This window comes from Prionailurus bengalensis, chromosome C1 (genome assembly GCF_016509475.1).
Source record: "Prionailurus bengalensis isolate Pbe53 chromosome C1, Fcat_Pben_1.1_paternal_pri, whole genome shotgun sequence".
Classification (NCBI taxonomy): Eukaryota; Metazoa; Chordata; class Mammalia; order Carnivora; family Felidae; genus Prionailurus; species Prionailurus bengalensis.
The window spans coordinates 220,689,422-220,713,298 of NC_057345.1; the positions used below are offsets into that span (position 1 = coordinate 220,689,422).

At 62.4% G+C, this 23,877-nt stretch overlaps 1 protein-coding gene across 5 annotated transcripts in view; it reads right to left on the reverse strand.

The window, feature by feature from the left end:
- Positions 1–23,877, reverse strand: part of HDAC4 (histone deacetylase 4) — a 254,745-nt gene that overhangs the window by 12,841 nt on the left and 218,027 nt on the right. For all 5 annotated transcript variants that reach the window (XM_043578356.1, XM_043578355.1, XM_043578354.1 and 2 more), the window contains exons 18-23: positions 22,010–22,065; positions 20,173–20,260; positions 17,811–17,930; positions 16,950–17,047; positions 7,998–8,116; positions 6,364–6,497 (exon numbers count right to left, since the gene is read on the reverse strand). In XM_043578356.1, the coding sequence (XP_043434291.1) occupies positions 6,364–6,497; positions 7,998–8,116; positions 16,950–17,047; positions 17,811–17,930; positions 20,173–20,260; positions 22,010–22,065 (615 nt within the window). The remainder of the gene's footprint in view (positions 1–6,363; positions 6,498–7,997; positions 8,117–16,949; positions 17,048–17,810; positions 17,931–20,172; positions 20,261–22,009; positions 22,066–23,877) is intronic.

Below are 23,877 nucleotides of genomic sequence, written 5' to 3' on the forward strand. Positions count from 1 at the left end.
TAAAACTCGGGCTACGTCGGTGAACAAAGCACACGCCACCCATCCCCCAGCCTTAGGGTGGCATCCTAGTGATGGGGAGAGACCGCCAGGTGACCTACAGCCTTACTGGAGGCGTAGATCCAACAGAGAGCAGGGTCGCGGGACACAGCGTGTGGTGAGGGGACTGCCGTGTCCATGCAGCGGCCAGGGTGGTCCTGAGCAGGTGCCCTCTGAGCAAAGACCAGGAAGAAGCCGGGAGGGCGAAGCCACGGCGCCCTGGGGACGTGACAGGTGTGGCCGGGCAGGGGGAGGGGGCAGAGTGGTGGAGGGGAGGGCAGGGCAGGCTGGTGCGGGGGTGGGCTGCCCTGTCCACCCTCGGGGCAGCAGTGACCTTTCTGGAGACGGGGCCAGGTGGGGGTGCAGGCATCGGGAGGCTGAGGTGGGGAGCAGAGAAAGGGGTGGCGGAACCACCCCCCCAACAGAAAGGCCGTCCAACACGAGCGGAGGGAGGGCGGCCCTGCCCCCCCCCCCCCCCCCCCCCCCCCCCCCCCCCGTGCCAGACTCACGGAGTCCCCGGGCCTTTGTGTCCTGGAAGGGGCGCTCAGCCGGGGAGATGCGTCACTGAGCTCCAAAGCCTCGTGCTCACACTGCGGGCCTCCTCTGGGAGACGGCTCTTTTGGGGGGGAGCAGATGGGCCGGCTGTAGACAGGAGACCCCCAAAGCCGCCCTGATGCCTGGGTCCGGGACACTTCAGAAGCACACCTTAAGCTTAGTATTTGAGATGCTGGTCTCAGCACAAGTGAGCAGGGAAACACTCCGTGTCCCACTCTGAGGATGCCAAACGTCTGGCCCTTGCAGACCGTTCTTGGTCTGATGACAGCTGTTCAGGGCTTCAGCTCCTGAGTCTCGTTAGGAGGGGAAAGCCTTTTTCTGCTCCACAGTCTGGAAGGGCCGCTCGAGAACCAGCAGGTTCCGACGGCCTGAGAAAACGGTGCCCAAGACGTCCTGGCAGAGCTTGGGTCGTTGCTCGTGCTTTTCGTCACGTGGGAAGATGTGCGTCGGCCGGGAGAACTTCCACGACAGAGGCGCCGGGGCCGTCCACACTGGGAGCCTTTCTCCGGCCCGCACCGGGCCGCCAGAGCCCCCGCGCAGCCACCCGGCCAGGGCCCCGGCCGCGTCGGTCAGCTTGGCAGCCTTCTGGCCCTCGCGGTCTCCTTCCTGCTTCTGAGTCCAGACTGCCGGCACCCGGCAGGCACGCCAGGCCTCCTTCCTGCCAGCGGGTGTCTCAGGGGGCCCACCTGTAGCTCTGACCCCCACGCCAGGCCCTGGCTGTTCTGCCGGCCCCTCCCGGGCCCAGCTCCCCGTAGCAGTGCGCCCGCTAGCAGGCTCCCGCCTCTCTGTCCCCCGAGTGCGGTGGGTCCCTTCTCTGGAGGGAGACTCCAGCCTCCTCGGCCTCAGCAGGGCTGCTCCCCAAGAACAGATTTCAGTCTTCATCCTTCCAAGGACACAGGCACCCTGACCATGCCCCGGGGGGCTCCCTGCCGACCGCCTCCAGAGGGGCCTCCTGGGTCGCTGCCTGGTCACTCTTTGAGGCTAGAGGCTCCCGTCACGTGCCAGTGGCATCCTCGGCCAGATCCCTGCTGTCCCCGAGCACGTCCACAGCTGCTCACGGCTGGGGCCCAGGGGGGGACGCTCCCCAGGGCTGTCCCCAACTGTGGCTGTTTTGGGGGTCACCTGAGACGTCAGCGGTGGTTCCTCGGCCGTGCTGAGCGTGGGGAGGGCTGCTGTCTGCCCGCTCGGGCTGGGCAGCCGTGGTGCGTGGAACCGTGGCGGGGGCGCGGCCACAACTCCCTAACCGTCTCTGTCAGCGGCCTTTTCCATAGCTCTTCCGGGGAAAACACAAAGGCTTGTAGAACGCGAGGGGCTGGTTTCCAGCAAAGTTTTTGAAATGCAAACACAAGCCAGAGGAGGACTAAGAACTACAAATCACGATTCCTTTTGAGAAAAGGTCAAGGGCTCAGACGCACAGCCAGCACCGCCTCCGCTAACCCACAGCCAGGGTGAGGTGGGCTCACCACGTCTGGTCTACACAGCGGGCGGCAGGGCCCGGCAGTGGGGCTCGGGGAGCTTAGTGGGCTCTGGATGGCGCCTGCAGGGGGCTGGGGGACCACGTGTCAGGCCCGGGCAGCGGCCCCATCGTCCTGGGGAAGCAGTGGCTACGGGCTCAGAGCGTCCCCGTGACTGCAACGTCGCGGAGCCTTCTCTAACAGCTGCTGGTGGCCCCTCCCCAGGCACGTGCGGGGCAGCCCCCTGGGGGTCCCTCCAGCCGTGCAGAGGACCCGGTCCCGTGTGCTGGGACTGACCCCGGAGAGCTCCCCCGTCTCCCCTCTCCCCGCACCCTCGCCCCGCCTTCCGTCTGGCTCTGTCCTCGTAGCTGCGGCTCCTCCTGGAAGAGGGGGAGTCGTTGAAAACAGCACCCCCCGAAGGTGAGCCCCGTGAACAGTGTTTCTTGCTGCCAGGGCCACAGTGGGAGCGTGGCGGTCAGTAACGGAACCTGCTGGACAGGCAGTTCACGGGCCCTGCTCAGCCGCCACCCCGGGAGCGGAACCAGGCAGCCTGCGACCGCGTGGACCCTCATCCTCGCTCTACAAAGGGGACCGGGGAGGGTCGGCTTGTCACCACACGCCCTTCATCCCACTGTCACGATGATGGGGCGAGGAGGGCACTCTGTGCCAGGGCAGGTACAGCTCTCCCCACTTCTAGAACACGGCGCGGGCCCGCCCTTCCAAACGTTGGTCAGCGGGTGACTCGCCACCCTGGCCCCGGTGCACACAATCTGAGATCCTGTGTCCCCCACGAGCGCCTGCTGGCCCCCCCAAGTGGTCACTGCGGGCCTGAGGGGGCCTGACTGGGAGCGTGAACACGTGTGTGAGGGCGTGTGCAGGTGAGGGTGCACGTGAGAGAACGAAGACTGGCTGTCAGGCTGTCACTATCTCCCCGTCCCTGTCCCTGTGTGCCTCTGTCTCTCCTGGTCTCCCTGTCTGTCTGTTCCCATCTCTGTGTCTCTCCGTGTCCCCATCTCTCACTCGCAACTGTTGTGACCACTGGGAGCGGTCGCACCGGGTCCTTTCCTAAGCGTGAGGGTGCAACGAAGGGCCAGATCCCCCCACACCTTCCTCGACGCCGGTCTCACCTGGCCCCCTACCATTCTCCACCGATCTTGGACTTGGGCCGAGCGGCAGTACGTAACTGTGAAATACGCCATGATTAAGCAGAAATTGCCCAAATAAACCCTACCCTTGTGGGGGCCCGTGCCCCGGGCCCCTCACTGCTGCAAGTCCGACCGGAGGCCTCCGTGCCCACCTGCTGGGCTCCCCGCATGTCTGCCTGCACTACTTAAGCGGCACATTGAAACGATTTTCCATCGTCAACTGTCACCGATGGTTGCAAATAACCTAAAGCTGGAGCCATCACGTAAAACGGCTCTCAGGAGCAAGGCCGGACTTCAGACGGCGGTCGCCCGGTGGCCCAGGTGACGGTCCAACCGCTTGTCTGCAGGCCGCGGCGGCTGCGTGCCAAACTGTCCCACGCACGGAGCATCAGCCCGGAAAGCCCGCAGGGAGGAGGAGCGGGGCTCAGTGCAGCTTCCTTGCAGGAGAAAGACTTTCAAGAGACCTCGATACAACTAGTGCTTAAGGAAAACGTTTTCTTCGTAGAAGGGAGACGCCCAGGGAGCGGGACCGGGCCTGGGCTTTATCGTTGTGTAAAACCACTAGCTGTAACAATCGAAAAGCTTCAGGATGGTCTGAGTATATTACTCAGCTGTTCTTAAACTCTAGCACAAAGTCTGGGGGCGCGGCTGTTTTCTGTGAAGAAAGGGTGGTGATGTGGGGACACGTTAAAAAGCAGGCCCGTCTTTTATTCCAGAACAGCCCAGCACATTGCTAACAACCTGACCGGAAAGGAGGTCTGCCACCAAGCTCCGTGGTCTACACAGCACGCGTGACAAAAGGCTGTCAGGAGAACACAGAGCCCCCTGAGGCCCACCGCCCACGCCCCACTGCTGGCCACGGCCCGGGCGCCACGGGGCACGTGGAAGCAAGTCCTTCCGGGAGCTGGGTGCCGGTGACTCTGGCTCCTGGTCCTACTCACCCTGGTGCCCCTGGTGCCGAGGGTCTAGACCCTGCTCCTCCAGACCCTGAGCCCGGCCATCCAGGGCTGCTGGGCAGGAAGCACGGGAGGGTCTCCACCACTGCGGTCCTAGGACAGCCCCCTGGACCAGCGCCCTCCTCCGGGTGTGTGGGCCCAGGACCGAGACGCTGTGGTTCTCCCCCCTGCTGCCACACCCCCCAGGGTCACCTGCCTTCCTCTCCTTGTCGGCCACCTCACCCAGAGGACACGCGCAGGGCTGCCCGAGGATCGAACCCCCGACAGGCCGTGCTCACATGTGACCCTGAGCTCGCGTGGCTGCAACTAGGCCTTGGGGTTCAGACCTCACGTTTGCCTCCAAATGTCATCCTGACAGCCCCGTCCACCCCGAGCCTGGAGGGGCACAGGCCACACGTCTCACCCTGCCGTGTCCACAGCGTGCTGCTGACGGCTCACCCAAGTCAAACGGAACAATACCGAGTGCCAGTGGCCGGAGGACAGAGCCCTGCATTCTGTCACTGGAGACCTGTCTGCGCTCTGTCGTCCCACCGTGTCCCGTGGGATGCAGTCAGATTTCACAAGCGCCCTCAAGTGCCTGCTTGAGCCCCACTTTGCACCTTCCACTGGAGCCCTCCTCAAACGCCGTGCGGGCCCTGTTGCCCGCTGCGTGATCCCGACGGGGGTCTAGGAGGGCGGACGTGCGGTGGGCCAGAGCCCGCTCTGGGAGACGTGCCTCCTGGCGGAGCCCTAGCTGGCTCAAGCTCCCAGGCTGAGACGCGGTGTCTACAGCACAAGAAAGGGGCCTCAACAGGGGCCTTCCTGGGCCAGGCAGAGGCAGCCCCACACGGGGGAACTGGCCGGTACTCCGCACAGCACCACCCTCTCCCTGGGCTTCTGGGTCTCCCGACAGAGGGCTCAGTGGAACGGGAGGGGCGCCCTCCCCACCGGGGCCTGCTTGACTGGAGCCCAGAGCAGAGCCCGACAGCCACAGGGGCCGTCTCCGCCTGGGCCTCCCGCCCCAATCCTCCGGGCCACCCTGCCTTCCGGATCTTCTTGGAAGCGCCCACAAGTGGCCCGGGGATTAGGCACCACTCCGGTCGGGCGGAGTCCTGAGCCGTGCGTCCTCCAGCCGCAGTTCGGGGCCTTGTCACTCAGGCTCCTGTGAGTCCAGGTGAGCAGGGGGACGGCGGCGTCCCCACGGACGCCCAGGGAATCCGCCCGGCTGGAGCGTGTCCTCGCACACTGCAGACCTCGTGGGCCGCCTCCGGACGTCCCCCACGTGGGCCCTGTGTCTGGTGAGCCTGGGCCCCCGGCCCCTCCCTGCTGTAGGTCGGGCCTGTGATCTAGGGAGCCCCGCCTGTGCTCCCCCAGACACCGCGCGGCTGGCCTCAGACCGCGCGGCAATGCCACAGTGAGCAACGAGAGCAAGCTGTGCTGTGAGGGACCGGAACGCGCCCCGCGCTCCTCCGAGGCGGTCAGGACACAGGCGTGTGACCCCATGTCCAAAGGCCCGCGGATGGCTTTAAAACTTTAGGAAGAGCACATTTTGGAAAATCAAAGTGGGAACTACGGTTTCGGGTCACACTTCAGACGCTGCAGGCGGCACTTGCCCCCCCCCCCCCCCCCGCCCTCCGTCCACCCACGGCTGGGCAGCTCTCCCCATCTGCGGCCCCAGCCGGGCCGGGGCAGCCCGGCCCAGCATTGCCCTGGGATACAGCGCTCCCGGGGACACTCTCCCCTGAGCCGTGAGAGGCTCCCTCTCCGGTCCAGACCCTCCGAGCTCAGCTGTGCAAGCCAGCATCCCCCTGACTTTGTCCCGTGGCCTGGGTGGGGACAGGGCCCCAAGTCTGGGTGTTGCCGGGACCCCATGCCCCAGTCTGCAAACCTGCATGGTGACGCTGCCCCCAGAATTTACCTTCGAACCCCTCTGAGAAGGGACTGTCCACGGAGGAAGTGGGGAGATGAGAAAACCCACACACAGAGGCGGGTACCTTTACAACACAGGATCCCAAGCCACCTTTACAGAGAAAAGGGTTCTGGGTAGCCCTTCAGCTCCCACCCTTCCAGCCATGACCAGAGCACTGTGCAAGTGTGCAGCGGTCCTGCTACGGGGTGCGGGGGGGGGGGGGGCGGCCATGACCCCGGCCTGAGTACAGATGCACCAGAGCCCACGGGTCCGGGGTCCGAGCCCCAAGCCTGTGCACAGAGCAGCCGCGGACGCCCTGCGCCTCCTACCTCGTTGCCCAGCAAAGCAGAAACACATGCTTCCGAGGCGTCGCAGATGGCCGTGAGGTCGTGGCCCCCCTCCAGGGCCAGAACAATCCGGCCGCCAGCCAGGCCCATCAGCTGCTTCGTCAGGTACCCGAAACCTGCAACAGGAAATGGGAGGCGTGAGCCGAGGGCGAGGGCGGGCCGCGGATCAAAGCACCCAGAGACGCATTACATCACGTTACAGAGACCCAGGGGGCTGGCGCTCCGAAACACATAATAGAAGCCAGGTCTGATTGTAATAAATTCATTGAAGAATTTCGGTTTGGGATTCTGTTTGATCTGTTCGAGAGTAGGAATTACGGTTTGGTGCTTTGATTTTATAATGCCGCAAATCATCTCGTTTGGGGGAAAGGAAGGAGCCCCCGGAGGAGCCCCTCGGTTCTTGGGCTGGGGCCACAGAAGAGGCACCAAGAATGTGCCCCTGAGGCTGTGTCCTGGGAGCCTCGGGGCCAGGGAGAGGCGCGGGGGTCTGGTCGGCCGGTGTGCTGGGCACACGCGTGTGCACGTACAGTCACGGGCACACGCGCCATGGTGCGGGCCCCTCCCGGACTCACACACCACGTCTGGCGTGTCTGGATTTCATCAAGAGCCACAGCATGCCCTCTGCACCCACCTCCCCTCCCACCAGCAGAAAACGCATGACGGGTAGTGGTGATTACCGTCCTCACCAGCACGTTCTGATGTTTATTCAAGCTGGCAAAAGCTGTGCCGCCCTCAGCGGCCCCGTCACAGGCCGCCATCAGCGGACCGGGCCCAACGCCGGGCCATGACCTCCCAGAGCCTCGGCTACATCTCTGACGGGAACGGTGATGGGGCCCCGAGGCTGCCCTGAGGGCCACAGGCGCCTCAGCCTTTACTGCACTTTCTACAAAAGGAAGGTCTGGGGCAAGCCTGAGTCGGGCAAGTCCGTGGGTCCGTGGGCACCGTTTTCCCAGCAGCACTTGCTCATTCTGTGTCTCTGCGTCACAGTTTGGTAATTTTTGCAGGATTTCTACCTTGTTCATCATCGTCGCGTTTGTCATGGCGATCGGTGGTCACAACTCCCGCAAAGCCAGCAATAAAATAACTTCTAATTAAGGCACATACGTGGTTTTAGACGTGACGCTATCGCACGCCGAACAGACCACACGGTAGTGTAAACTAACTTTTATCTGCAACGGGAAACCCAAACGTTCCCCGGCCTTGCTCTGTCGCGGAGGCCTGGGCCTGAACCCACATGGTCTCCAAGGGGAGCCTGTAAGTGGAGAAGCTCAGAACACGGCCAGCAGCAGGCTGGCCACGCACGGAGGGGCGCTGGGCGTGATGCTACGCTTGGCCCTCTGCCCGGTCGGTGTGTGGGCCCCCGGGCCCCCAGCCGGCATCAGGGAGGGCTCTGAGGTCTGTGCTGGGGCACGGCCCCCGCGAGGGCCACCCTGTGCATCCACCGTTTGCCCTGTGTTCTCGGGGGCGGCAGGCACGGTCACGTTTTTGGGAAGATGTAACACGGACAGTTTCCTCCTATCGTTGCTAAAGCGGAGGCTTGAAATGCAGATCACGCCTAACCGTAAAAACAGCAGAATCCAGACTGTGTTCCTGGGTGATCTGCAGACCCGACTTACATCTGGCGGAGAGGTTGTAGCCGCCGAGCGGCGTGGGGTGGCCCTCCACGGCGTCGAAGCCTGAAGACACGAGCACCACGTCTGGGGCGAACTCGCTGGCGATGGGCATGACCACGGTTCTGCGAAGGGCAGGAGAAGGCGACACTGGGTTAGCTGAGGGGGCACGGCTGGGGGGAGACTGGCCCATCTCCCACCCAGGTCAGCAGAATAAGGGCTCCGCACGGGGGCTGGGATCGGAGGACTCGCACCCAGAAGGTGATCACGGCTCATTTCACAGCACCCTCAAAGCCTGAACCACTAAACCCCGACGTGAATGCCCAGGGAAGCCACCGCACAGGGGTTCTGGAGGAGGCTGGTTGATTATGTTGGGGGACCTATAACCCCCGCAGCACCAGCCGTCCAGACTGCTAAAGATCTTCCCCACGCCTCATTTTCTGTTCCCTGTAGGTCCTGTCTCGCTCCTGTAGGTGGGGGTGCCTCTGTTCCCCCCATGCCCCCTTCACGTGGTCCGGATTCAAGACAGGCACAGTCACCGACTGCCCCCGGCACCAGGGACCCACAGCTGTGGGGCTGAGAGGACAGGGAGCCCCCGAGCAGCCCTGGCCCGCAGGGGGCCCCCCCTCGCTCCTGCATGCCAGCCACAAGCGACTGGATGGCCGGCAGGCACACGGTCAGTGGGTTAATCTGACACCTGGGATCTGTACGGGGATACCAGATAAGCACATTTAAGAGAATGGATGGGCTAAAGGTGTAAACACCCACCGAGAGGTCCAGTGGTTTAGTTACATTAGGGAAATGAGGAAAACGGCCCCATGAACAGTGGAAAAAACACTTAACACAAAACAACCACTTGCACGTGGTCTAATGACACCCGCCCGGCTACAATGGAGGACGTGTCACAACAGGAAGCTATGTGACTTCGTCCGTCACTTAAGCTTGCTCTATTCGATTCTGAATCCATTACCAGACTCCCCGGGTCTCCCTCCTCCCTCTGGGCGAGGCGGGCAGTGCTGCGGACACAGGGGCCCGGGTGCCTGGAGCAGGTTGCGTGCGCCTCCGCGGAACTCGTCACCTGGGTTCCCCCAGGGTCGCGCAGGCCGGACCACGTTTGTGCTGCACCAAAGGCCACTTCCTGTCCTGCACCTTCCAAAGGCCCACAGGCCCCACTGCTCATGTCGGACTCTCAACTCAGTCAAACGGGTCTCCGGAGGCCCACCCGGGCCCTTCTCACGCCTGCTCAGCGGGAACACCACGGCCAGAGGGCAGCAGGGCTGGTGGGAGAGCCTCCAGTCTCTCATGCTTTGTGTTGTAAAATAAAATTTGCCACAAAATGCGCCACTTAAGTCAGCAAAGTCAACTCCGTAAGGCACCAGCTTGGGCCAGCAGAACCAAAAATGAACCGCTTCTCCGTTCGGGAACAACTCTCGGACGTGATCGCATTGAGACGTCCCTCTGACCTCAGGCAGCGGAAGAGACAAAAACCCCAGCGCACGAGGTTAAGACCCGTTGACGCGCGCGGGCCGGCGCCGAAAGACCCAGCGAGCGAGCCCGTCCGAGAGGAGGGCGTCTGTGACGGGGGAGGAGCCTCCGGGCTTCCCTCTGGTCACGTCAGGCACCGAGAGAGTCTGCCACCGACCTCACCCCAGGCCCTCGGCCGGCCCGGGAGCCCGCTTCTGGGACCTCCCACTGGGCAGGCCCAGAAGGTCAGGGCTGGCTTTGGAGGCTCTCTCGGCTTCTACTTTTCTTTCCTCTGAGGCCGGGCCCCGTTCGCACAGCTGTGTCCGGACGGCCTCAGCCACGGGCTGGTGAGGGCAGCTTCCAGCAGGTTCTGTGCCGTGGGGGCCGTCCGTCAGGGGTTGCAGGGCACGGCATGTGAATCTGGACCAGCAGGTGTTCCCGCCCAGGGCCCGAGAGGAAACGGAGTCTTTGGGCCACGGGGCCTGTCGCCACCACCCGACACGGCCCTGGTCGTGCGAAAACAGCCACAGCCACACGGGAACACATGTGCGTGGCCCGTTCCACTCAAACTTAAAAAGACTCGAGGTGGGATTTGGCCCACGTCCGCCTCAGACTCTGCCGCGATGACGCTGCTAGCATCCTTCACGTCAGACACCGGCCCTGGATTTGAGCACCTTTCTCTGTGCCCGCCGGGACGCTGCAGCACAAGCCCTCAGATTCCGTGAATGCAAAGTGCAAACCGCAGTCTTTACACAAACCGTCCGCTTCAGCACACGCGCCACAGCTGGGGTTCGGCGCCCTGCCACGGAGACCGGAGGCGAGGAGGTCCCGGTGCTCGTCCCGTGTCCACGTCACGACCAGGGACGCACTCCGCCTTCCCGCCCACACAGGACGGTCCCCTCTGAGGACCCGGGTCGCGCGCGGTGGCTCTCGGCGGCCCCAGGCCGATCGGCACCTGCCTGCCGGCGGCTTTCGCCAAACTTTGTCTTCAGGCAGAACAGTCTCAGCCACGTGCCTGGCTCATCCTGGCGATGAGAACCACGGACGTTTTCTGTAGATGCCGGCTCGCTCACAAAGGGCTCCAGCAGCCGTTTGGAAGCCAGCGCGCGCTGTGGGCCTCGTCCTCTGCTCTGAAGGACTGCTGAGCTATTTTGTTCCTAATCCCCCCGCCACAAAGTTAACAAAAACAGCACGGAAGAAGTTAATACCAAGAGAGCGCCCGGCGCCCACGCCGGCTGTGTGGCATCACTGAAAAGCCAGTGAAAAACAAGACGCGAAACAGGCTGACCCCACGTGTCTGTGTGGGTGTGGGGGGCGCAGGCCCATCGGCCACGCGCAAGCGTGGGCAGCTGATGCACGAGCACACACTCTCGCTTTACTTCTGGCTTTGGAGCCCCGCAGGTTGTGATCTCAATCACCTGCCAAAGCCACGAAAACCAGACGTGGTGAGTGCCAGACGGGCGCACGGTGGGCCTCCAGGCCGGTTTTCGGTAGGTAGGCCCTGGGAGAGGTCACTTCCGCCCCACGGGACTCTGCTTCCTGGCCTCTAGGAAAGGAGCTGAATGTGCCCTCCTGACGGTCCCATCGGCCTTCTAGAACCCCCACGTCATCATCCCATCCAGGACCCACCCCCGTGCAAAACATCTATGTTTCACGGTTGCAAAGAAAATGGGAATCTGGCCTCAGGTTTCATTTCTAGAATGAAATTTTAACAAGCAACTTGGTCTCTGAAAACAAGATGTCAATATTTACTGCAGGCCTTCTGTCAAATCATCACTTTCAGGTGAGCGCTCCTGTGGGGCCACCGTGGACGTTCCTCAGGGCAACGTGAAGGCAGAGGGGTGAGGGGGGAGCTTCCCAGAGCCGCACGCTCCCCACCGTCTGCTTAGACGCGGGAGGAGGCGCGTCTCCCAGAGAAGAGGTGGGCACGTGCCCGTGACTGGTGCACCCCTTACTGCGGGAGAGAAGAGGGCACCCGGTTCTCAGGAGCCACGCCGCCGGGTCCCATGGCCCCAGAGCCCCCTCGGCATGGCCTGGCCCTGGGGGCTGGAGCTCAGATGGTCGGAGCAGTGCTGAGTGACAGAGCCTGGCGCCTCGCTGCACGCTCGCCCCGAGCGCAGCCCCACGGGAGGCCCTGGGACGCTGCCCGCTCCCTTCCCGAGGCCTCCCTCAAGCCTGAGGCTCCCCGGCCACTCTGCGCCCGCCAGCTGGCGCACACGTCTGTCCGTGTCCGCACCGCGGATCTCCGCAGAGGACGGCTGCGTGCCCAGGATAGGCGCAAGCCGGCGTGGTGGGGTAGCGTGAACTCGATCTGCTACCACGGGGGACACTTGCTCCCAGTCCCGGCTGCCTGTGGGAGCGACAGCCAGGCGGACCTACGGGGCACTTACACCTAACAGAAACGTTCCTCGTAAGCCACCCCGTGACGTCTGGTTACGCAAGGCGTACACACTCACCACCTGCAAACCCCACAGGGGAGTCCACGGGCAGCGACCGATTCTGCCCTTGGTTCCTGCTTCTGGCAGGAAACGGCCTTTCTGGTTTGTCCCCCAACCAGGGCCCCATGCAAAACCCACCAAACTCGCGGTGGTCACGAGCCTCGGGCCAGTGGTGCTGCCTCCGGGGGCCGTGCCCCCCTGTGCCCGAGAGCACCTGGGGAGCTGGGGGGTGGCCTCCATGTGCCCCAGGAGCCTGGTCCACACCACCGGCCCACACACCTCCCCTGTCACGTGGCACCCGAGGGCTCTCGCGACAACGCCTTCTGCTCTGTCCTCGTCGCGTATTTTGGGTTCGGTCCTGTAGTTCAAGGTCTGCAGCCAGAGTTGACGTGAGCGGGAGCCGCCTGACGGACACACAACAGCTGTTGCTGAATCGCCCAAACCGGTTTCGCGGGAGCTCGGTGCCCTGGGTGTCTGATGACACGATTTTAACAGCCGTGGCATTTTGATAATTGAAAATTCCTACTGTTGGATGCTGTGCACATCCTTGCCGTGAGGGCTGGCGTGTCTGCTCTGACATCTGGATTTGCCACCACCTGCACGCTGGGCCTGGCCTCTGGGGCTTCGGGGCGTCAGAGCTCCATGTTTTGAGGGCCACCGAGATCTGTCATTTTCACCAAGGTCACCCGGAACGCGGCTGGAGTGCCTGCCCATCCCGTATTCGAACGCTGCTGGGAGTCAGGGTCAGAGCAATGATGACGACGGGAACCACGGGCTCTGGCCTGGCTGTCCCTGACGGTCACGTCCACGGCCGCGTCCTGCTCCTTCCATTCCACAGGCACCGCGGCCAGCAGGACTGAGTGGGTGGCTAGGGCAAAGCCGGGCACTGAGGCCGGGCCCTCACCTGCCCCCGTCTCCTCTGCACCCCCAGCTCTGCAACCCCGCCCACTTCCAGGCTCTCTGCGCTCTCTTAACCCAGACTCTGCCCTCAGGAGGTGGGGATGTCCCTCCACTCCCCCTGCTGCCTCCTCAGAGGGCGGGGAGGTCACCTTGCTCTGAGCCCTGCCCCTCCCTGCTGCTCCTGTCTGGCTGTCATTTGCCAAGTGGGGCACCCAGCTCTGCCGGCTTCTCTACACCCCTCACCGTCCAGGGTCTTGCCAACACGGTACCCGTCCCTCGCTGCCCACGGCCCCACTGCCACCGTCGTCTCCGGTTGTGCTCGGGCTCCCCAAGGCTGTCGGGCCCTGACGTGCTCCCAGCTCTGTCCTGACACGCTCCCCGAGGCTGCCCTGCTCCGATGTGCTCCCCATGGCTGGTCCACCCCGACGGACGGGCTCCCAGCTCTATGTCCCATCCCGATATGCTCCCAGCTCTGTCCTGCTCCTTTCCTGGGGCCTGTCCCCGGGCCTGCACTCTTGGCCACCTCCACCCATCTCGGCGCTCCCCTGCAACTCCCCAGCACGGGGCACCCCTGGGCACGAGCAGCAGAGGCGGTGGGGCTGCTGAGGACTCCACACAGACCCACAGCCGGCCCGAGGAGCAGGTCTCTGCCGGGCCGCGCATGACAGTTCCGTCCCCTCAGGCACCGCGGCCCAGGCCTCTCCCAGCTGCCCCCTCTTCCTGCCGCAAAGCCAACCTCGTCTCTGGCTCAGTACCCTTGTGCTCTGTCCCGGGTTCCCGCCTCGCTCTGGGCAGGACCCTGGCTTCACCCCGGCACCCGACTCCGAGCCACAAGTATGAGCTGACCGCTCTGCGGCCGAGTCCTCATCGGGGCTCCCGCAGCACAGCCGTGGAACACACAGACCCGCCGTGTTGGTCACCTGGTCAGAGCCCTTGACACGCTTGACCGATGGGGCCACGGTCCCGGCCCCCAGAGGCGGCCCCCGACACAGGCAGGTCTGTGTTGGGAGGTGTGCTCCCGCAGGGATGCCCCCGCGAGCAGGTGCCCAAGTACGGCCGTCACTGCACCCGCCTGCGCGCCCCACAGCCTAGGGGCCCTGCTGTCCTGGCTCTGCCCCGCCCTCGAGGGCAGGCACCAGGGCTGGCTCAACGTGACCTGCCGCGTTCCGCTTCTAAGTCACCACGGAACGTCCTCTGGGGAAGTTTCCACACGGAGAGGGGTGTGGACGCCCTCCCAGGGCCATCACTGCCTCTAGCAGACGAGGTCCGGGGGTTTGGATCCAACGTCTTCACAACAGCGAGGCCTGGACTCTTAGAGCCTCTGTGGACAGACCCGCGTGGTGGGTGCCTCCGAGCTGTGCTCGCCCCCACGGCTAACACGGGAAGCGCCAAGCACATTTCACAACAATAAATAAAAATTAAAAACGATTTTGTAAAGAATTTTTCGTTAGGAGGAAAAAGGAACAAACCCCCACAAAACAGCTTATGAAGTAACGTGAGCTCCGAGAGCCTCCGTCTTTGGGTCGAAAAGGACGCGAATCTACCCAGTGGCTCAATTTAAAGGCAAATCGCGACTCGTTAAAAGATTGAAGTTACCACTTCAAAATATCCAGTTTCACTGACATCTCTGATACGCTTTACAAGAGCACATTTAAAGCAAAGCTGTGATCTAAAAGCACACGTAATCCCAGATTCGCTTGCCGAGCGCTGACACCGGATGGCAGGTAGGGGAGGGGAAGGAGAGCGCATCCTCTCCGTCCGCCGGGGCCTTCGCCCCTGCTTTTGCACTTCAAAGCCCGTCTGGCACGGGCTGGTTTGAATTAGGGTTGCCTTTTGTCCTCAAGTCTGAGCCCCAGGAGAAAGTGCCGCCACTTCTGGATTTCATTAGGGGCAATTTTCTTATCTCTTCTTCATCCCAGGCTTGATCTCCTGAAACGCAACGTGGCAGGCCGTGGGTCTGAGTAACAAGGTGCTGCCTCTAAGGCCCGCATTGTCCCCAGGGGCCCCCAGAAAGGGGGAGACGCACAGAAGAAAGGGGAAGACGGATCCTGACCCTTCTTCCCCTAGCCGATCGATGCCCAGGGAACCATAAATTGTAAACTTCAAAGTGCTACTTTACATTGAAATCAATAAAAAAAAAAAAAAAACCAAAAAAACCCTGAAACAATTTTCCTTTTCAAAGAGGCTATTTAAGCTTTAAAAAGTTCATTTGATAAGGTATCATCATGTACGCGCTTGGCAGAAGATTAAAACACAATGTCAACAGCAACTCGGAGAGAACGGTTCATCTTAAAGGCTGGACCCAGGCGGGCGGCTGGGGGAGGGGGGTCGCCCGCGGCCGGAGGGCCACCTCCCGGTGCTGGGCGTCCCCGTCTCGGGACCAGAGCACCCAGTACGGCTGAAGCACGGCCGAAAGCAGGGGTGACGTGAAGTACAGAGCTGCCCCCACTGCTGCGGCCAGCCCAGCCGAGCACAGCGCCGCCCTCTGCCCACGGCGTGCCCTGGGGTCCCCAGCCAACCAACGGTCCTCACGGCAGGTGCCCAGACACTTTACTTTCCAAGCGGCCTTCCGAGAGGGCGGGTTCTCGGGCCGAGGGGTGACAAGGTGGCACAGGAGCTCCGCGGACGGCAGTGAGGCCCCCGCCGCGGGCACTGCACGGGCTCGGATTTCGTGGCGTGGATTCTTAACCAGGCACACGGGCAAACTGCCAGATCCCATACCCGCTGGGGGAGTCCCTCTCCATTAAATGAGGCACGCGATTGTCAAGATTGCATTGTATCTGCTGAGGGGTAGGAAGACACATCAAAATTAAGTCAATGAGATTAAAGGAAAAAGTGACTCGGGGAAATCAGGGCAGAGAAACCAGCTGGGGAGGGGACGGACGCGATTGTAAAAACCAACTTCGCTGCTGGAGAAGCTAACCTGCTGCCTCCACTTAACCAAATTTGAGCCGCTACTTCCGTGAACCACGAGCAGCTGGGAAGGAGCTTCTATCCACGCGGTGATGCATCGTGCCAGAGCCAACAACCGTTCCGAGTCTGGGGAGCGGAACTGTGTTCGGAGACGAGCACGCGGGGTCCCGTGGCCCCCGCGGGGCCCCCCGGAGCACACGGCGGATGCTACGGCAGAACGTGTAGAGACGTGTCCTCCTACGGAGCCACCCCCGCCAGAGACACACATGCACACGCGCCTACATGCTCACAGCCCTGTGCACGCGGATACATGCACACGCATGTCCACAGAGACACAGGCATCACGCGTACACGCGTGCGCTTTAGATTTACGGCAGAAGGGGAGCAGGGAATTCGAGAAACAGGCAGGGAGGAAGCTTCACGGGGCTCCAATTCCCAGCGCACCGACAGTGTTTTCTAACGACGACCGAGAGACCTAGCACGCTGAACAGCACCCTTCTCCTCACGGGGCCCTGGGGCCCCAGAACCCCACATTCTGGGGAGAAGGGAGAGGCCGCCACTTAAAACAAGCGGCAGAAAGCCCGCGTTGCTGAGGGTCTGTGCTTGGTCGCAGGAACTCCTTCAACCTGGCCCAGATCACAGGAGAAATCACCACTTCAGGACAAAAGCAAACACTCTGTTTAAAGGAACCGTCGCACAGCTCTGTCCTAGCGGGGCAGACGGCGGCCCCGCACCTCCCCAGAACCGCAGCAGGGAAGGCGGGACACGGATTCCTGCCTCTCATTGTCCCACAAGGACTTCACTGGAAGGACAGCTGGGAGATCATGAAATCTTTCCGAAGCAAGCATCCACCTTTCTCAGCCCCGCACTGAAGTCCTCACCCGGGCCTCAGTCACTTCCTTACCGTCAAAACCCAGAAGGGTTCCCGTGTCTCTCTTAAAGCCCAAGACGGACCTGCTGCCGAACAGAGGTGACAAGACAGTCTCAGACTCCAGCTGAGGCTCTGAGAACCAACTAAGAGAAAAGGCTGCTACAGAAATGCCCCCCTGTGCGGGGCCCCCAGGGATGCCGGGGGAGGGGCCTGCCCGAGAGGGGCCTCGGGGGTGTGTGTGTATGTGTGTGTGTGTGTAGGAAGAGGAAGGTCCAAGGACATCAGTAAAACCGAGCAAGAGCTGGGGACACTGGTGTGGAACCCCCGATTGTCTGACAAGTGCCCCGTGGGACAAGAAGCCGGGACACTTACCTGAAGGCCGCCAAATACTCCGCATCTCCCATGGGGGGATCGAGGCCGCCAGTGAAAGCCATGTTGACGTTGAAGCCCACACCTGGGCCTGTGCCCACCTGAGTGGGAGAGAGAAGCTCGTGTCACAGGCCCTCAACTGGAGGGCACCCGGCCCCGGTGTCACAGGCCTGCGGCTCTTGGCTCAGTGGCCCGGCAGCAAAGCCTGAGTCCTGTGCTCCCCAGCATGTGCTCCCAGGGCCCCTGACACGAGGACCCAACAACGGGGAGAGGGCTCTCGGCCACCTGTGCCTGGAGGGGTGTGGGGCCGCCCTTCTCCCTTGGCCACGGCCCAGCAGTGTCTGAAGGCCTGTGGCTCTGCGGCATAGACACCAACAGAGGCACAGAAATGCGAGTACAGGAGGCTATCCTTCCCTACCTCCTTCCAGGAAATAAGGCCCGGAGTCCGATTAAACTTCTCCCCCGGGTGTCAGGGCCTCTGTGTTCAGGGCGAGGGCAGGCTCTGCCGGGGGCTCGGGCGCCGTGAAGGAGCCCGTGAGCCGCCAATCCCCCCTCCCGTGTGGCCCCGGACAGCTGAGGGGCAGCACGGCGCCCTGCCCAACGGACGGACGAGAGGAATGGGCAGGAGGAAGGGTGCCCGGGCTCTCTCACATCTGCCTACGTTGGAGCCAGACGTGAGGGCCAGTCCGTCACTGGAACCGCAGGCCAGATGAAGCCCCCGTGGGCACGTGGTGGAATCCAGCCCACGCCTGCCTGCCGTCGCTGGGATGGACGCGAGCAGGGAGGCCTGGCTTGTGCGCGCCCACTTGTCCTCTCACCTGCAGAGCGGCCCGGCACACGGGCGGGTGGGTGGCCCCCGCTCACCTCGTCTGGCGCCCCACTGCCCGGGAAGAAGTTGCCATCGTCGTAGCGGTGAAGGGAGATATAGAGGACGTTGGGATCGTTGTAGAAGGCCTGCTGGGTTCCGTTTCCGTGGTGCACGTCCTGGGAGAGCAGGGAGCGGAGGACCCAGCGCTAGCGGGACGCCTCTGGGCTCCCGGCGTGGCCGGGCGCCTGCGCAGGGCCCCGAGACAGAAAGTAGAGCCCCAGGCTGCGTCCTCGTCTGCCTCCCTCGGCCTCGGCACCGTGCCGCAGTGCAGCTTCCGGCAAGGGGGAAGAGGCCGGCGTTTCAGCCCCACCCAGAGGCCACGGTTTCCCAGACAAAACCGTCCGGCCGCTGCCACGTCTGTGAGGACGGAGCGGACTGCAGCCGTTCCCCTTCGAGCACGTGTGAGGTGTCGGCTCTGTGCCGGACACTGGGGTGCAGCAGGAGGCCATCCCGTGGGGCCGGGAGGGACAGGGGCGCACAGCACGGGGGTCCCGGGCCCCAGGCTCGAACAGCAAACTGCTTTTTTTTTTTTTAATTTTTATTTATATTAAAAAAGTTTTTTTAAGTTTCTTTCTTTCTTTTGAGAAAGAGACAGCATGAAGGGGGAGGGTCAGAGGGAGGGAGAGAGGGAGAATCCCAAGTAGGCTCTGTGCTGTCAGTACAGAGCCCGGTGTGGGGCTCAAACCCACGAAACCACGAGGTCATGACTTCGGCCGAAACTAAGAGCTGGACGCTTAACTGACTGAGCGAGCCACCCAGGCCCAAACCGCTTCTGATCACGATGCGTGCGTGTTAAAAGCACAAAAGTGGGGCAGGGCAGCCGGGCTTCCTACCAGGCCTGAGGCCGTGCACGGCCCGGGTCAGGACTGGAGAGGGCCACCAGGATGGGCAGCCGGCTTCACACATGTGAGAAGCTGTGGGCAAGTCAGTGATTTTAAAGCCTGGGAACTGCTTGGTATCTTTGTTATTTATAACAGTTGTCTGTGAGGAGGGCTTGGGTGGCTCGGTCGCTTGAGCGTCCGACTTCGGCTCAGGTCATGATCTCACCGCTCATGGGTTCGGGCCCCGCGTCGGGCTCTGTGCTCACAGCTCGGAGCCCGGAGGCCGCTTCGGATTCTGTCTCCCCCACCGTCTGTCTGCCCCTCCCCTGCCCACACTCTGTCTCTGTCTCTCAAAAATTAACATTAAAAAAAGTATGTTAAAAAAAAAGTAAAAGCTATCTGTGCTCACCAGAAGAGATGTGGCAGGACAGACACCTGATCCCATCAACCAGAAAGCCACCACAGCTGAGCAGACATGCACCAAGGCTGCGGGGACGGGAACCTTCCGCACCAGACGCAGCCCTGCATGCGCGTGTGCCCTTTCCCGTGGGGGCGCACACCCGGGGTCAGCAGCCCTACAACCATCAACTTCCCCCCGCGTCCTGGCCACGCCTGCGTCGTGGACCGAGGGGATGTTAGCCACGTGGTCACGCACCGCTCCACACTTAACATCTTGGCAGCACCCCTAACTAATCCTCTGGGAGGAGTGGAGGCCGGGCTCATGGGGACACGGGAACGAGGACCCGAGCCCGCTAAGCACGGCCTCTGCCATCTACGCGCCCCTGGCCAGTGCCCGGCCCCTGAGAGCTTGCCGGTTTCTGCCAGGCTGGGGTTTGGTGTTTCTTTTCCCAAACTGGGAAGGAGTCCGTGGCACAAACGATCATCCCCCCTGGGTATCTATCTGCTTTTCTTCTCCCTTAAAAATTTTATAAAATAAATCATAAATGCCAAACAGAATGAAGGAGAATTCAAAAGTAAGCACCGTCCACGTCCATCCCCGGGACAAGCATTTGCATAACTGCTTTCGGAGCTCAGCCGCGACCTACGGCTCTCACACCGCAGTTTGCCCCCCAGGCAGTGGGGCCGGGGGGAGGCGGCAGGCCTGGCAGGAAAACGGGGCAGCGGCTACACGGGCGTAATCACCCAGTTTCCGTCAGGAGGGTCTGACACACACATGCCACATCTGGCCGTGGGAGAGCCTGGCCCAGGCCCTGCGGTGGACGCGTGAGGTCGAGGCCGGCACCGCCCCCCTGAACCCTCCTCTCCACGAGTTCTTCTGGCCGCTGCCCTCAGTCACGGGCACAGCTCTAGACATTTCAGGAACCGGCTACTGGCAGGACGGGCAGAGGGCACCTGTAAAACGGACTCGGAGCAAGTCTGAGCTTTTACTTCCTGCGTCTCTGAGGTAGCTTCCAGGAAGTTAAGGTCCCCAAATGCAAGGCCAAAGGAGGCAGAAACGCACACAGGATGCTGTCTGCTCGGGGAAGCAGGGGGGCGCACGGCCCCCAGCCCCTCTCGGGGAAGGGGTCCCACTTACCCAGTCCACGATGAGGGTCTTGCTCACGTCCAGCCGTTGCTGGAGAAGCTTGGCTGCGATGGCTACGGAATTAAAGTAGCAGAACCCCCTGCAGATGAGAGGAGACACGGAGAGGAAACATGGGTTCTCATCCGCCTTTACGCGAGACGCGACAGAACCATCTAGAGCCCTGTGAGATTTGAAGAGGGTCTGGTGAACTCTCGGCTCCGTTAACTGATGCCGCGGAGGCACAGACGGACCCCCACGGGTCTCCCGCACGCGGACCGAGGTGCCCCGGGGTGGGGCACCCCTCCCTCGATGTACCGACACCCCGCCTCCTCGCCCCAGAGCCTTGCAGAACGCACACGGGCCGGCCTCTGCAGGGGCCCTACGGCGCACAGGCCCAGAGGTCACAAAGGTTACTTGCTTACTGCACATCTGTCACGTTCTCAGACATGCGACGACGACACAAGAATCGATCCCGTGACTGACTAACTCTGAGAGTCTTCAGGAGGGTGAGAAGCAACCAATTCAAGTAAATCTGAAACTCTCCACATCTGCCCCCTCCACCTAAATCTCCACAAAGGTGGGGAAACCCAGGGGGGTCCGTTTCTGGAATCCGGGCCAGCCACCTGTAAGCCCTCCCCTGGCAGGCTCCTCCGGGCCTGGGACCCGACCCACGGCTCGTGCGAACACCCGCGGGGCGCCCACCCAGCACGCTGCTGCCCGTTTCCTTCCAACCCACGCGGCTCGCACACTTCAGGACACCAAACCACTTAGACCCCAATCAGAACAGGGCCTCCAGGGGAAGGAGGATCTTGCTCCCAAATGCCACGGAGCGTTCTGGGTCATGGCGTCCCCAGGCCACAGGGCTGCTCAGGTGAGGCCGCGCTCCCTGCGCTGCGGGAAGGAGATTCCCTCTCAGACCGCGGTCTGATGCCCTCGCTTCCAGATTTAGAGGACACGGGGCTCCCGCTCGCCTGTCTGCCAGACCCCAGGCTCCTTCACGAGGGTGGGTTTGGCCTGCGGCTCCTCAGCCTGTTCTAGCTGCTCCTGAAGACAGGGTCTGCCTCCGCCTCCCCGTGCTTCCCCGCTTCCCAGCCGGGCTCCGTCTGCACGGTCCCCGCTGTGCTGTCCGACCCACCCTACTCTTTGGGGCACAGCCCGGACGTCCCCTCTCTTACCTCCACTGACACCAGCGGCGTCAGGGCCCTTCCCTCCCACATCCCACGAGATGGCATCACGGCGAACCCACCCCCAGGCACCAAGGCACTCGGTACACGACTGGTGAGGCCCAGGGTCCGGTCCCCGTGACTCTGCCCCAGGTGGGTCCGTCCCTACCTGCCACCGACTCTCCCAGGTAAACCTGGGGCAATCTGCGTGCCACGCCCGCTACCTCGGCCAGCGCCTCAGATGTGTGCATGGTCAGAGGCACCCCTAGCCCCAAACGGAGTCCAGACCTAGCTGGCCCCTGTGGTCATGACCTTGAAAGGTCAGTCTCATTGGTATCAAACCACAAGCAGGTCAGCTAAAAGGCCACACGTGAGATGACCTGAGGGGTCTGGATGGAATGTTCTAGAACAATGAAGCACCACATGAACTCATTCTGGTGCAGGTTAAATCCCAGCCACTTTTGTACAAGACTGAAGATGTCTAGAGATGTCTGCAGGTTCCTCTCCTTGCCCCCTCCGGTTCAGGCCACCACCTCGCCACAGCTGGTGGGTGGGTGAAGGTCACCTGTACGGCTCTGGAGCTGTGCCAGCTGGGGCCCCATTTTCACTCAAGTGCAGCCCAGCCCTCCCATGAGAGGAACCGGAAACCTGCAGCCCCTGCCCGGAACGGCCTCGCGCCTACTTACATGGGCGTGCTCTCCTCCGCGTGGTGTCCTGGGGGGCGGACCACGGCAAAGCCGTTCTGCACACGGCACCAGACAGGTGGGGACAAACAGGGAGGAAAGACGGGTTTCACGTTAGTGAGAAGATGAGCCCAGACCACACACGAGGACACAGAGTCACAGCACAGCTGGGCACACAGCCGTGGGACAGGATACGGGGCAGACGTCTGGTCCTGCTCTTAAGGAGGTCTACTGGTTGTCATGGTTACTAGGATGAAAGGTGACTTCGCCCCTGACATTTGACCTTCAACGGCTCCCCGACGAGAAGGCCTGGAGTTGCTCAGCTCTGGGATCTGGGTAGGAGTGGGCAGGGCACCCTGGGGCCCCCTCTGTTCGTGACCGGTATCCCCAAGAAGCCACCTGATGGGAACCCTGGGTGCAGACAGAGCGCAAGGGGCTCCTGCCCCAGTTTGGGCTGAACGTGAAGGACGCAGATCCAGGGGGCACGGGCGCTGCAGAAAATAAGTGACCCATTTACTCAGCGGAAACAGCTCAGAGGCTACAGGGTGCCCCCCTCCCCCGGGACCCGTAAGTCACGTGTGCTTTACAGAACCATAATACACTGCTCAGCAGCCACGGAAAACGATGTGCACGGGCACCTCTTGTGTGGCCCGCGGGGAGCTGTGTGGTCAGGCTGGGAACAGCCCCCGGGGCGGGCTGACCCCCGGGGCGGGCTGACCATTGGTGACGGGGCCTGCTGCAGGACCAGCTCGGGGAGGGACGCGCTCACACGGGAGCCCCCGCTTTGCGCACTCTCAACACTGTCCTATGCGCGGGCCCCGCACCCGGTTCCGAGCACAGGCGGCACCCCCTTGGGGGTCTCCATGCCCCCATCCTAAGACTCCATCACCATGGTGCCAGGGCAAGGGAGGCAGGCGGCTGGTGTCACAGGAGCCGGCAATGCCAGGGACGCATAGGCCCTCCGCCCGTTTTCTCCAGCAGGCTCGAGGGGACAGCAGCTCTGCCCGAGGACGTGTGATGCCGGGATCAAACGTATTGACTTCGTGAAAGTTCCCCCGGTGAGTGAACAAAAGGGAAGGACGGGGAAGTGGGTGCAGGGTGAGACCGTAGCGTCATCTGAGAAGCCCACGGCCAGCCCCTGCCTGCGCTCAGATGACCTTCCCGAGGAGATGGGCGCCCAGAGTAACGGTTTCGAAAATCAGTGATGTTTTAAATACTATGCAACAAACTGTGTCGAGATTCTGGAAGGTGTCTGCCTAACTCATGAGCCAGGACTTCCAAATGAGCCGCACTGGGTCGGGTGCCCTGTCCAACCTGCAACAGACCAGTGGGTTCCATGCCAAGGAGAGGATCCCACTGCTACCGTTTCAGGTTCTGCACTGCAACTCATCTTCCAGAAACTTCCACATACGGAACCGCAGTGGAGCATCAAGGAGGAATCTGCACCGCTGTCTGAGAAAGCCATGCGAACGCCATCCCCTCTCACACGCCCACGCCTTGTGGGGCCACAGACTCGTGCAGGAGCAGGTCTGAGACCGCCTGATCCACTAAGACAGGCGTCGCTGCTATCTTCAAGTTAATAAGCAGTTTTGAAAATCCCGCTCCAATCTCTCGTATGGTCGGGGTGATGACACAGCTCGTACACAAAAGCTCTCGGGGTTCTTCAAAGTTGTCGGGAGTGTAAGGTGCTCCCGAGACCGAAGCTTCGAGAGCCGCTGTGCTATCACGCACTTTCACCAAGGCCGGAGGTGCTCCCGTCGATGAGTGGGGACCCACGGGACAGGGCCCACCCTCGCCCCTGGACAGGAGCCACCCTCCCCCAGTCACCGCCTCCTTGTCTAGAGGACCCACCGGGGGCCGTCCTCCCACCC